Genomic DNA, 15,143 nt, shown 5'->3' on the forward strand with positions numbered 1-15,143 from the left:
GCTGAAATACCAAATCGAGGCGTGGCTGAAATACCAAACCGAGGCGTGGATGAGATACCAAACCGAGGTATGGCTGTGATACCAAACGGAGGCGTGGCTGAGATGCCATACCGAGGCGTGGCTGAGATACCAAACCGAGGCGTGAATGAGATACCAAACCGAGGTATGGCTGTGATACCAAATTGAGGCGTGGCTGAGATGCCAAACCGAGGCGTGGCTGAAATACCAAGCCGAGGCATGGCTGAAATATCAAACCGAGGCGTGGCTGAGATACCAAACCGAGGCGTGGCTGAAATACCAAACAGAGGCATGCCTGAGCTACCAAACCGAGGCGCGGCTGAATACCAAACCAGGGCGTGGCTGAAATACCAAACCAGGGCGTGGCTGAAATACCAAACGGAGGCCTGGCTGAAATACCAAACTGGGGCATTGCTGAAATACCAAATGGAGGCGTGGCTGAAATACCAAACGGAGGCGTGGCTGAAAAACCAAACGGAGGCATGGCTGAAATACCAAACGGAGGCGTGGCTGAAATACCAAACCGAGGCGTGGCTGAAATACCAAACCGAGGCGTGGATGAGATACCAAACCGAGGTATGGCTGTGATACCAAACGGAGGCGTGGCTGAGATGCCAAGCCGAGGCGTTACTGAGATACCAAACCGAGGCGTGGATGAGATACCGAACCGAGGTATGGCTGTGATACCAAACGGAGGCGTGGCTGAGATACCAAACCGAGGCGTGCTTGAAATACCAAACCGAGGCGTGGCTGAGATACCAAATGGTGGCGTGGCTGAAATACCAAACCGAGGCGTGGCTGAAATACCAAACCGAGGCGTTGCTGAAATACCAAATCGAGGCGTGGCTGAAATACCAAACCGAGGCGTGGATGAGATACCAAACCGAGGTATGGCTGTGATACCAAACTGAGGCGTGACTGAGATGCCATACCGAGGCGTGGCTGAGATACCAAACCGAGGCATGGCTGAAATATCAAACCGAGGCGTGGCTGAGATACCAAACCGAGGCGTGGCTGAGATGCCAAACCAAGGCGTGGCTGAAATACCAAGCCGAGGCATGGCTGAAATATCAAACCGAGGCGTGGCTGAGATACCAAACCGAGGTATGGCTGTGATACCAAACGGGGGCGTGGCTGAGATACCAAACCGAGGCGTGGCTGAGATACCAAATGGTGGCGTGGCTGAAATACCAAACCGAGGCGTGGCTGAAATACCAAACCGAGGCGTGGCTGAAATACCAAATCGAGGCGTGGCTGAAATACCAAACCGAGGCGTGGATGAGATACCAAACCGAGGTATGGCTGTGATACCAAACGGAGGCCTGGCTGAGATGCCATACCGAGGCGTGGCTGAGATACCAAACCGAGGCGTGGATGAGATACCAAACCGAGGCGTGGCTGAAATACCAAACCGAGGCGTGGCTGAAATACCAAACCGAGACGTGGCTGAAATATCAAACCGAGGCGTGGCTGAGATACCAAACCGAGGCGTGGCTGAAATACCAAACCGAGGCGTGGCTGAAATACCAAACCGAGTAGTGGCTGAAATACCAAACCGAGTCATGGCTGAAATATCAATCCGAGACGTGGCTGAAATACCAAACCGAGGCGTGGCTGAAATACCAAACCGTGGCAAGGCTGAAATACCAAACCGGGGCGTGGCTGAAATACCAAACCGAGGCGTGGCTGAAATACCAAACCGTGGCAAGGCTGAAATACCAAACCGGAGCGTCGCTGAAATACCAAACCGAGGCGTGGCTGAGATACCAAATGGAGGCATGGCTGAAATACCAAACCGAGACGTGGCTGAAATACCAATCCGAGTCGTGGCTGAAATACCAAGCTGAGGCGTGGCTGAAATACCAAACCGAGACGTGGCTGAAATACCAAACCGAGGCGTGGCTGAGATACCAAATGGAGGCGTGGCTGAAATACCAAACCGAGACGTGGCTGAAATACCAATCCGAGTCGTGGCTGAAATACCAAACGGAGGCGTGGCTGAAATACCAAGCTGAGGCGTGGCTGAAATACCAAACGGAGGCGTGGCTGAAATACCAAACTGAGGCGTGGCTGAGATACCAGGCCGAGGCGTGGCAGAAATACCAAACGGAGGTGTGGCTGAACTACCAAGCTGAGGCGTGGCTGCGATACCAAGCCGAGGCATGGATGAGATACCAAACCGTGGCAAGGCTGAAATACCAAACCGGAGCGTGGCTGAAATACCAAACCGAGGCGTGGCTGAGATACCAAATGGAAGCATGGCTGAAATACCAAACCGAGACGTGGCTGAAATACCAAACCGAGGCGTGGCTGAAATACCAAACCGAGACGTGGCTGAAATACCAAACCGAGGCGTGGCTGAGATACCAAATGGAGGCGTGGCTGAAATACCAAACCGAGACGTGGCTGAAATACCAATCCGAGTCGTGGCTGAAATACCAAGCTGAGGCGTGGCTGAAATACCAAACGGAGGCGTGGCTGAAATACCAAACTGAGGCGTGGCTGAGATACCAGGCCGAGGCGTGGCAGAAATACCAAACGGAGGTGTGGCTGAAATACCAAGCTGAGGCGTGGCTGCGATACCAAGCCGAGGCATGGATGAGATACCTAACCGAGGCATGGATGAGATACCAAACCGAGGCATGGATGAGATACCAAACCGAGGCGTGGCAGAAATACCAAGCCGAGGCGTGGCTGCGATACCAAGCCGAGGCATGGATGAGATACCAAACGGAGGCGTGGCTGAGATGCCAAACCGAGGCATGGCTGAAATACCAAACGGAGGCGTGGCTGAAATACCAAGCCGAGGCATGGCTGAAATACCAAACGGAGGCGTGGCTGAAATACCAAACGGAGGCGTGGCTGAGATACCAAACGGGGGCGTGGCTGAAATACCAAATGGAGGCGTGGCTGAAATACGAAACGGAGGCGTGGCTGAAATACCAGACCAAGGCATGGCTGAAATACCAAATGGAGGCATGGCTGAAATACCAAACCGAGGCGTCGCTGAAATACCAAACCGGGGCGTGGCGGAGGTACAAAACGAAGGCATGGCTGAAATACCAAACCGAGGCGTGGCTGAAATACCAAACCGGGGCGTGGCGGAGATACCAAACGAAGGCATGGCTGAGATACCAAAACGAGGCGTGGCTGAGATACCAAACGGAGGCGTGGCTGAAAGGCACGCCGAGGCTTGGCTGAAATACCAAACCAAGACGTGGCTGAGATACCAAACCGAGGCGTGGCTAAAATACCAAACGGAGGCATGGCTGAGATACGAAACCGAATCGTGGCTGAAATAACAAACGGAGGCGTGGCTGAAATACGAAACTGAGGCATGGCTGAGATACCAAATGGAGGCGTGGCTGAAATAACAAGCTGAGGTGTGGCAGAAATACCAAACGGAGGTGTGGCTGAAATACGAAACTGAGGCATGGCTGAGATAGCAAATGGAGGCGTGGCTGAAATAACAAGCTGAGGTGTGGCAGAAATACCAAACGGAGGTGTGGCTGAAATACCAAACCGAGGCATCGCTCAGATTCCAAACCGAGGCGTGGCAGAAATACCAAACCGAGGCGTGGCTGAAATACCAAACCGAGGCGTGGCAGAAATACCAAGCCGAGGCGTGGCTGCAATACCAAGCCGAGGCATGGATGAGATACCAAATGGTGGCGTGGCTGAAATACCAAACCGAGGCGTGGCTGAAATACCAAAGCGAGGCGTGGCTGAAATACCAAACCGAGGCGTGGCTGAAATACCAAACCGAGGCGTGGCTGAAATACCAAATCGAGGCGTGGCTGAAATACCAAACAGAGGCGTGGCTGAGATACCAAACGGAGGGGTGGCTGAGATACCAAACCGAGGCATGCCTGAGCTACCAAACGGAGGTATGGCTGTGATACCAAACGGAGGCGTGGCTGAGATGCCATACCGAGGCGTGGCTGAGATACCAAACCGAGGCGTGAATGAGATACCAAACCGAGGTATGGCTGTGATACCAAATTGAGGCGTGGCTGAGATGCCAAACCGAGGCGTGGCTGAAATACCAAGCCGAGGCATGGCTGAAATATCAAACCGAGGCGTGGCTGAGATACCAAACCGAGGCGTGGCTGAAATACCAAACAGAGGCGTGGCTGAGATACCAAACGGAGGGGTGGCTGAGATACCAAACCGAGGCATGCCTGAGCTACCAAACGGAGGCGCGGCTGAATACCAAACCAGGGCGTGGCTGAAATACCAAACCAGGGCGTGGCTGAAATACCAAACGGAGGCCTGGCTGAAATACCAAACTGGGGCATTGCTGAAATACCAAATGGAGGCGTGGCTGAAATACCAAACGGAGGCGTGGCTGAAATACCAAACGGAGGCGTGGCTGAAATACCAAACGGAGGCGTGGCTGAAATACCAAACCGAGGCGTGGCTGAAATACCAAACCGAGGCGTGGATGAGATACCAAACCGAGGTATGGCTGTGATACCAAACGGAGGCGTGGCTGAGATGCCAAGCCGAGGCGTTACTGAGATACCAAACCGAGGCGTGGATGAGATACCAAACCGAGGTATGGCTGAGATACCAAATGGTGGCGTGGCTGAAATACCAAACCGAGGCGTGGCTGAAATACCAAACCGAGGCGTTGCTGAAATACCAAATCGAGGCGTGGCTGAAATACCAAACCGAGGCGTGGATGAGATACCAAACCGAGGTATGGCTGTGATACCAAACCGAGGCGTGGCTGAGATACCAAACCGAGGCATGGCTGAAATATCAAACCGAGGCGTGGTTGAGATACCAAACCGAGGCGTGGCTGAGATGCCAAACCGAGGCGTGGCTGAAATACCAAGCCTAGGCATGGCTGAAATATCAAACCGAGGCGTGGCTGAGATACCAAACCGAGGCGTGGCTGAAATACCAAACCGAGTAATGGCTGAAATACCAAACCGAGTCATGGCTGAAATATCAATCCGAGACGTGGCTGAAATACCAAACCGAGGCGTGGCTGAAATACCAAACCGAGGCGTGGCTGAAATACCAAACCGTGGCATGGCTGAGATACCAAATGGAGGCGTGGCTGAAATAACAAGCTGAGGTGTGGCAGAAATACCAAACGGAGGTGTGGCTGAAATATCAAACCGAGGCATCGCTCAGATTCCAAACCGAGGCGTGGCAGAAATACCAAACCGAGGCGTGGCTGAAATACCAAACTGAGGCGTGGCAGAAATACCAAGCTGAGGCGTGGCTGCGATACCAAGCCGAGGCATGGATGAGATACCAAATGGTGGCGTGGCTGAAATACCAAACCGAGGCGTGGCTGAAATACCAAAGCGAGGCGTGGCTGAAATACCAAACCGAGGCGTGGCTGAAATACCAAACCGAGGCGTGGATGAGATACCAAACCGAGGTATGGCTGTGATACCAAACGGAGGCGTGGCTGAGATGCCATACCGAGGCGTGGCTGAGATACCAAACCGAGGCGTGAATGAGATACCAAACCGAGGTATGGCTGTGATACCAAATTGAGGCGTGGCTGAGATGCCAAACCGAGGCGTGGCTGAAATACCAAGCCGAGGCATGGCTGAAATATCAAACCGAGGCGTGGCTGAGATACCAAACCGAGGCGTGGCTGAAATACCAAACAGAGGCGTGGCTGAGATACCAAACGGAGGGGTGGCTGAGATACCAAACCGAGGCATGCCTGAGCTACCAAACGGAGGCGCGGCTGAATACCAAACCAGGGCGTGGCTGAAATACCAAACCAGGGCGTGGCTGAAATACCAAACGGAGGCCTGGCTGAAATACCAAACTGGGGCATTGCTGAAATACCAAATGGAGGCGTGGCTGAAATACCAAACGGAGGCGTGGCTGAAAAACCAAACGGAGGCGTGGCTGAAATACCAAACGGAGGCGTGGCTGAAATACCAAACCGAGGCGTGGCTGAAATACCAAACCGAGGCGTGGATGAGATACCAAACCGAGGTATGGCTGTGATACCAAACGGAGGCGTGGCTGAGATGCCAAGCCGAGGCGTTACTGAGATACCAAACCGAGGCGTGGATGAGATACCAAACCGAGGTATGGCTGTGATACCAAACGGAGGCGTGGCTGAGATACCAAACCGAGGCGTGCTTGAAATACCAAACCGAGGCGTGGCTGAGATACCAAATGGTGGCGTGGCTGAAATACCAAACCGAGGCGTAGCTGAAATACCAAACCGAGGCGTTGCTGAAATACCAAATCGAGGCGTGGCTGAAATACCAAACCGAGGCGTGGATGAGATACCAAACCGAGGTATGGCTGTGATACCAAACTGAGGCGTGGCTGAGATGCCATACCGAGGCGTGGCTGAGATACCAAACCGAGGCATGGCTGAAATATCAAACCGAGGCGTGGCTGAGATACCAAACCGAGGCGTGGCTGAGATGCCAAACCAAGGCGTGGCTGAAATACCAAGCCGAGGCATGGCTGAAATATCAAACCGAGGCGTGGCTGAGATACCAAACCGAGGCGTGGCTGAAATACCAAACCGAGTAATGGCTGAAATACCAAACCGAGTCATGGCTGAAATATCAATCCGAGACGTGGCTGAAATACCAAACCGAGGCGTGGCTGAAATACCAAACCGTGGCAAGGCTGAAATACCAAACCGGGGCGTGGCTGAAATACCAAACCGAGGCGTGGCTGAGATATCAAATGGAGGCGTGGCTGAAATACCAAACCGAGACGTGGCTGAAATACCAATCCGAGTCGTGGCTGAAATACCAAACGGAGGCGTGGCTGAAATACCAAACTGAGGCGTGGCTGAGATACCAGGCCGAGGCGTGGCAGAAATACCAAACGGAGGTGTGGCTGAAATACCAAGCTGAGGCGTGGCTGCGATACCAAGCCGAGGCATGGATGAGATACCAAACCGAGGCATGGATGAGATACCAAACCGAGGCATGGATGAGATACCAAACCGAGGCGTGGCAGAAATACCAAGCCGAGGCGTGGCTGCGATACCAAGCCGAGGCATGGATGAGATACCAAACGGAGGCGTGGCTGAGATGCCAAACCGAGGCATGGCTGAAATACCAAACGGAGGAGTGGCTGAAATACCAAGCCGAGGCATGGCTAAAATACCAAACGGAGGCGTGGCTGAAATACCAAACGGAGGCCTGGCTGAGATACCAAACGGGGGCGTGGCTGAGATACCAAACGGGGGCGTGGCTGAAATACCAAACGGAGGCGTGGCTGAAATACCAAACGGAGGCGTGGTTGAAATACCAAACGGGGGCGTGGCTGAAATACCAGACCGAGGCATGGCTGAAATACCAAATGGAGGCATGGCTGAAATACCAAACCGAGGCGTCGCTGAAATACCAAACCGGGGCGTGTCGGAGATACCAAACGAAGGCATGGCTGAAATACCAAACCGAGGCGTGGCTGAAATACCAAACCGAGGCGTGGCTGAAATACCAAACGGAGGAGTGGCTGAAATACCAAGCCGAGGCATGGCTAAAATACCAAACGGAGGCGTGGCTGAAATACCAAACGGAGGCCTGGCTGAGATACCAAACGGGGGCGTGGCTGAAATACCAAATGGTGGCGTGGCTGAAATACCAAACCGAGGCGTGGCTGAAATACCAAAGCGAGGCGTGGCTGAAATACCAAACCGAGGCGTGGCTGAAATACCAAACCGAGGCGTGGATGAGATACCAAACCGAGGTATGGCTGTGATACCAAACGGAGGCGTGGCTGAGATGCCAAGCCGAGGCGTTACTGAGATACCAAACCGAGGCGTGGATGAGATACCAAACCGAGGTATGGCTGTGATACCAAACGGAGGCGTGGCTGAGATACCAAACCGAGGCGTGCTTGAAATACCAAACCGAGGCGTGGCTGAGATACCAAATGGTGGCGTGGCTGAAATACCAAACCGAGGCGTGGCTGAAATACCAAACGGAGGAGTGGCTGAAATACCAAGCCGAGGCATGGCTAAAATACCAAACGGAGGCGTGGCTGAAATACCAAACGGAGGCCTGGCTGAGATACCAAACGGGGGCGTGGCTGAAATACCAAATGGAGGCGTGGCTGAAATACCAAACGGAGGCGTGGCTGAAATACCAAACGGAGGCGTGGCTGAGATACCAAACGGGGGCGTGGCTGAAATACCAAACGGAGGCGTGGCTGAAATACCAAACGGAGGCGTGGTTGAAATACCAAACGGGGGCGTGGCTGAAATACCAGACCGAGGCATGGCTGAAATACCAAATGGAGGCATGGCTGAAATACCAAACCGAGGCGTCGCTGAAATACCAAACCGGGGCGTGTCGGAGATACCAAACGAAGGCATGGCTGAAATACCAAACCGAGGCGTGGCTGAAATACCAAACCGGGGCGTGGCGGAGATACCAAACGAAGGCATGGCTGAGATACCAAACCGAGGTGTGGCTGAGATACCAAAACGAGGCGTGGCTGAGATACCAAACGGAGGTGTGGCTGAAAGGCACGCCGAGGCTTGGCTGAAATACCAAACCAAGACGTGGCTGAGATACCAAACCGAGGCGTGGCTAAAATACCAAACGGAGGCATGGCTGAGATACGAAACCGAAGCGTGGCTGAGATAACAAACCGAGGCGTGGCTGAGATACCAAACCGAGGTGTGGCTGAAATACGAAACTGAGGCATGGCTGAGATACCAAATGGAGGCGTGGCTGAAATAACAAGCTGAGGTGTGGCAGAAATACCAAACGGAGGTGTGGCTGAAATACCAAACCGAGGCATCGCTCAGATTCCAAACCGAGGCGTGGCAGAAATACCAAACGGAGGCGTGGCTGAAAAACCAAACGGAGGCGTGGCTGAAATACCAAACGGAGGCGTGGCTGAAATACCAAACCGAGGCGTGGCTGAAATACCAAACCGAGGCGTGGATGAGATACCAAACCGAGGTATGGCTGTGATACCAAACGGAGGCGTGGCTGAGATGCCAAGCCGAGGCGTTACTGAGATACCAAACCGAGGCGTGGATGAGATACCAAACCGAGGTATGGCTGTGATACCAAACGGAGGCGTGGCTGAGATACCAAACCGAGGCGTGCTTGAAATACCAAACCGAGGCGTGGCTGAGATACCAAATGGTGGCGTGGCTGAAATACCAAACCGAGGCGTAGCTGAAATACCAAACCGAGGCGTTGCTGAAATACCAAATCGAGGCGTGGCTGAAATACCAAACCGAGGCGTGGATGAGATACCAAACCGAGGTATGGCTGTGATACCAAACTGAGGCGTGGCTGAGATGCCATACCGAGGCGTGGCTGAGATACCAAACCGAGGCATGGCTGAAATATCAAACCGAGGCGTGGCTGAGATACCAAACCGAGGCGTGGCTGAGATGCCAAACCAAGGCGTGGCTGAAATACCAAGCCGAGGCATGGCTGAAATATCAAACCGAGGCGTGGCTGAGATACCAAACCGAGGCGTGGCTGAAATACCAAACCGAGTAATGGCTGAAATACCAAACCGAGTCATGGCTGAAATATCAATCCGAGACGTGGCTGAAATACCAAACCGAGGCGTGGCTGAAATACCAAACCGTGGCAAGGCTGAAATACCAAACCGGGGCGTGGCTGAAATACCAAACCGAGGCGTGGCTGAGATATCAAATGGAGGCGTGGCTGAAATACCAAACCGAGACGTGGCTGAAATACCAATCCGAGTCGTGGCTGAAATACCAAACGGAGGCGTGGCTGAAATACCAAACTGAGGCGTGGCTGAGATACCAGGCCGAGGCGTGGCAGAAATACCAAACGGAGGTGTGGCTGAAATACCAAGCTGAGGCGTGGCTGCGATACCAAGCCGAGGCATGGATGAGATACCAAACCGAGGCATGGATGAGATACCAAACCGAGGCATGGATGAGATACCAAACCGAGGCGTGGCTGCGATACCAAGCCGAGGCATGGATGAGATACCAAACGGAGGCGTGGCTGAGATGCCAAACCGAGGCATGGCTGAAATACCAAACGGAGGAGTGGCTGAAATACCAAGCCGAGGCATGGCTAAAATACCAAACGGAGGCGTGGCTGAAATACCAAACGGAGGCCTGGCTGAGATACCAAACGGGGGCGTGGCTGAGATACCAAACGGGGGCGTGGCTGAAATACCAAACGGAGGCGTGGCTGAAATACCAAACGGAGGCGTGGTTGAAATACCAAACGGGGGCGTGGCTGAAATACCAGACCGAGGCATGGCTGAAATACCAAATGGAGGCATGGCTGAAATACCAAACCGAGGCGTCGCTGAAATACCAAACCGGGGCGTGTCGGAGATACCAAACGAAGGCATGGCTGAAATACCAAACCGAGGCGTGGCTGAAATACCAAACCGAGGCGTGGCTGAAATACCAAACGGAGGAGTGGCTGAAATACCAAGCCGAGGCATGGCTAAAATACCAAACGGAGGCGTGGCTGAAATACCAAACGGAGGCCTGGCTGAGATACCAAACGGGGGCGTGGCTGAAATACCAAATGGTGGCGTGGCTGAAATACCAAACCGAGGCGTGGCTGAAATACCAAAGCGAGGCGTGGCTGAAATACCAAACCGAGGCGTGGCTGAAATACCAAACCGAGGCGTGGCTGAAATACCAAACCGAGGCGTGGATGAGATACCAAACCGAGGTATGGCTGTGATACCAAACGGAGGCGTGGCTGAGATGCCAAGCCGAGGCGTTACTGAGATACCAAACCGAGGCGTGGATGAGATACCAAACCGAGGTATGGCTGTGATACCAAACGGAGGCGTGGCTGAGATACCAAACCGAGGCGTGCTTGAAATACCAAACCGAGGCGTGGCTGAGATACCAAATGGTGGCGTGGCTGAAATACCAAACCGAGGCGTGGCTGAAATACCAAACGGAGGAGTGGCTGAAATACCAAGCCGAGGCATGGCTAAAATACCAAACGGAGGCGTGGCTGAAATACCAAACGGAGGCCTGGCTGAGATACCAAACGGGGGCGTGGCTGAAATACCAAATGGAGGCGTGGCTGAAATACCAAACGGAGGCGTGGCTGAAATACCAAACGGAGGCGTGGCTGAGATACCAAACGGGGGCGTGGCTGAAATACCAAACGGAGGCGTGGCTGAAATACCAAACGGAGGCGTGGTTGAAATACCAAACGGGGGCGTGGCTGAAATACCAGACCGAGGCATGGCTGAAATACCAAATGGAGGCATGGCTGAAATACCAAACCGAGGCGTCGCTGAAATACCAAACCGGGGCGTGTCGGAGATACCAAACGAAGGCATGGCTGAAATACCAAACCGAGGCGTGGCTGAAATACCAAACCGGGGCGTGGCGGAGATACCAAACGAAGGCATGGCTGAGATACCAAACCGAGGTGTGGCTGAGATACCAAAACGAGGCGTGGCTGAGATACCAAACGGAGGTGTGGCTGAAAGGCACGCCGAGGCTTGGCTGAAATACCAAACCAAGACGTGGCTGAGATACCAAACCGAGGCGTGGCTAAAATACCAAACGGAGGCATGGCTGAGATACGAAACCGAAGCGTGGCTGAGATAACAAACCGAGGCGTGGCTGAGATACCAAACCGAGGTGTGGCTGAAATACGAAACTGAGGCATGGCTGAGATACCAAATGGAGGCGTGGCTGAAATAACAAGCTGAGGTGTGGCAGAAATACCAAACGGAGGTGTGGCTGAAATACCAAACCGAGGCATCGCTCAGATTCCAAACCGAGGCGTGGCAGAAATACCAAACCGAGGCGTGGCTGAAATACCAAACCGAGGCGTGGCAGAAATACCAAGCTGAGGCGTGGCTGCGATACCAAGCCGAGGCATGGATGAGATACCAAATGGTGGCGTGGCTGAAATACCAAACCGAGGCGTGGCTGAAATACCAAAGCGAGGCGTGGCTGAAATACCAAACCGAGGCGTGGCTGAAATACCAAACCGAGGCGTGGCTGAAATACCAAATCGAGGCGTGGCTGAAATACCAAACCGAGGCGTGGATGAGATACCAAACCGAGGTATGGCTGTGATACCAAACGGAGGCGTGGCTGAGATGCCATACCGAGGCATGGCTGAGATACCAAACCGAGGCGTGAATGAGATACCAAACCGAGGTATGGCTGTGATACCAAATTGAGGCGTGGCTGAGATGCCAAACCGAGGCGTGGCTGAAATACCAAGCCGAGGCATGGCTGAAATATCAAACCGAGGCGTGGCTGAGATACCAAACCGAGGCGTGGCTGAAATACCAAACAGAGGCGTGGCTGAGCTACCAAACGGAGGCGCGGCTGAATACCAAACCAGGGCGTGGCTGAAATACCAAACCAGGGCGTGGCTGAAATACCAAACGGAGGCCTGGCTGAAATACCAAACTGGGGCATTGCTGAAATACCAAATGGAGGCGTGGCTGAAATACCAAACGGAGGCGTGGCTGAAAAACCAAACGGAGGCGTGGCTGAAATACCAAACGGAGGCGTGGCTGAAATACCAAACCGAGGCGTGGCTGAAATACCAAACCGAGGCGTGGATGAGATACCAAACCGAGGTATGGCTGTGATACCAAACGGAGGCGTGGCTGAGATGCCAAGCCGAGGCGTTACTGAGATACCAAACCGAGGCGTGGATGAGATACCAAACCGAGGTATGGCTGTGATACCAAACGGAGGCGTGGCTGAGATACCAAACCGAGGCGTGCTTGAAATACCAAACCGAGGCGTGGCTGAGATACCAAATGGTGGCGTGGCTGAAATACCAAACCGAGGCGTGGCTGAAATACCAAACCGAGGCGTTGCTGAAATACCAAATCGAGGCGTGGCTGAAATACCAAACCGAGGCATGGATGAGATACCAAACCGAGGTATGGCTGTGATACCAAACTGAGGCGTGGCTGAGATGCCATACCGAGGCGTGGCTGAGATACCAAACCGAGGCATGGCTGAAATATCAAACCGAGGCGTGGCTGAGATACCACACCGAGGCGTGGCTGAGATGCCAAACCAAGGCGTGGCTGAAATACCAAGCCGAGGCATGGCTGAAATATCAAACCGAGGCGTGGCTGAGATACCAAACCGAGGCGTGGCTGAAATACCAAACCGAGTAATGGCTGAAATACCAAACCGAGTCATGGCTGAAATATCAATCCGAGACGTGGCTGAAATACCAAACCGAGGCGTGGCTGAAATACCAAACCGTGGCAAGGCTGAAATACCAAACCGGGGCGTGGCTGAAATACCAAACCAAGGCGTGGCTGAAATACCAAACCGTGGCAAGGCTGAAATACCAAACCGGGGCGTGGCTGAAATACCAAACCGAGGCGTGGCTGAGATATCAAATGGAGGCGTGGCTGAAATACCAAACCGAGACGTGGCTGAAATACCAATCCGAGTCGTGGCTGAAATACCAAGCTGAGGCGTGGCTGAAATACCAAACGGAGGCGTGGCTGAAATACCAAACTGAGGCGTGGCTGAGATACCAGGCCGAGGCGTGGCAGAAATACCAAACGGAGGTGTGGCTGAAATACCAAGCTGAGGCGTGGCTGCGATACCAAGCCGAGGCATGGATGAGATACCAAACCGAGGCATGGATGAGATACCAAACCGAGGCATGGATGAGATACCAAACCGAGGCGTGGCAGAAATACCAAGCCGAGGCGTGGCTGCGATACCAAGCCGAGGCATGGATGAGATACCAAACGGAGGCGTGGCTGAGATGCCAAACCGAGGCATGGCTGAAATACCAAACGGAGGATTGGCTGAAATACCAAGCCGAGGCATGGCTAAAATACCAAACGGAGGCGTGGCTGAAATACCAAACGGAGGCCTGGCTGAGATACCAAACGGGGGCGTGGCTGAAATACCAAATGGAGGCGTGGCTGAAATACCAAACAGAGGCGTGGCTGAAATACCAAACGGAGGCGTGGCTGAGATACCAAACGGGGGCGTGGCTGAAATACCAAATGGAGGCGTGGCTGAAATACCAAAAGGAGGCGTGGTTGAAATACCAAACGGGGGCGTGGCTGAAATACCAGACCGAGGCATGGCTGAAATACCAAATGGAGGCATGGCTGAAATACCAAACCGAGGCGTCGCTGAAATACCAAACCGGGCCGTGTCGGAGATACCAAACGAAGGCATGGCTGAAATACCAAACCGAGGCGTGGCTGAAATACCAAACCGGGGCGTGGCGGAGATACCAAACGAAGGCATGGCTGAGATACCAAACCGAGGTGTGGCTGAGATACCAAACGGAGGTGTGGCTGAAAGGCACGCCGAGGCTTGGCTGAAATACCAAACCAAGACGTGGCTGAGATACCAAACCGAGGCGTGGCTAAAATACCAAACGGAGGCATGGCTGAGATACGAAACCGAAGCGTGGCTGAGATAACAAACCGAGGCGTGGCTGAGATACCAAACCGAGGTGTGGCTGAAATACGAAACTGAGGCATGGCTGAGATACCAAATGGAGGCGTGGCTGAAATAACAAGCTGAGGTGTGGCAGAAATACCAAACGGAGGTGTGGCTGAAATACCAAACCGAGGCATCGCTCAGATTCCAAACCGAGGCGTGGCAGAAATACCAAACGGAGGCGTGGCTGAAATACCAAACCGAGGCGTGGCTGAAATACCAAGCCGAGGCGTGGCTGCGATACCCAGCCGAGGCATGGATGAGATACCAAACGGAGACGTGGCTGAGATGCCAAACCGAGGCGAGGCTGAAATATCAATCGGAGGCATGGCTGAGATGCCAAACCGAGGCGTGGCTGAGATACCAAACGGAGGCATGGCTTAGATGCCAAACCGAGGCGTGGCTGAGATACCAAATCGAGGTATGGCTGTGATACCAAACGGAGGCGTGGCTGAGATACCAAACGGAGGCATGGCTGAGATACCAAACCGAGGCGTAGCTGAGATACCAAATCGAGGTATGGCTGTGATACCAAACGGAGGCGTGGCTGAGATGCCAAACGGAGGCGTGGCTGAAATACCAAGCCGAGGCGTGGCTTAGATATCAAACGGAGGCGTGGCTGAAATACCAAATGGAGGCATGGCTGAAATACCAAATGGAGGCATGGCTGAGATACCAAACGGAGGTGTGGCTGAAATACCAAATGGAGGCATGGCTGAGA

The 15,143-nt window shown here is 53.6% G+C and overlaps 1 protein-coding gene across 1 annotated transcript; it reads left to right on the top strand.

Moving 5' to 3' along the window:
- The first annotated feature begins 14,054 nt into the window (after positions 1-14,054).
- On the top strand, positions 14,055-14,806 carry LOC137375103 (small proline-rich protein 3-like). Its single transcript, XM_068041731.1, has 2 exons — positions 14,055-14,268; positions 14,517-14,806. Exons 1-2 carry the CDS (start codon positions 14,055-14,057, stop codon positions 14,804-14,806), a joined length of 504 nt encoding a protein of 167 aa, XP_067897832.1.
- Positions 14,807-15,143: the final 337 nt, after the last annotated feature.

This window comes from Heterodontus francisci, chromosome 11 (genome assembly GCF_036365525.1).
Source record: "Heterodontus francisci isolate sHetFra1 chromosome 11, sHetFra1.hap1, whole genome shotgun sequence".
Lineage (NCBI taxonomy): Eukaryota > Metazoa > Chordata > Chondrichthyes > Heterodontiformes > Heterodontidae > Heterodontus > Heterodontus francisci.

Bases quoted from the DNA above. Each gene is read 5' to 3' on its own strand.
- LOC137375103 (XM_068041731.1), top strand. From the start codon at position 14,055: ATGGCTGAAATACCAAATGGAGGCATGGCTGAAATACCAAACCGAGGC. The intron at 14,269-14,516 runs GTGTGGCTGAAA...GAGGTGTGGCAG, and splicing joins GGCTGAGATACCAAACGGAG to AAATACCAAACGGAGGTGTG.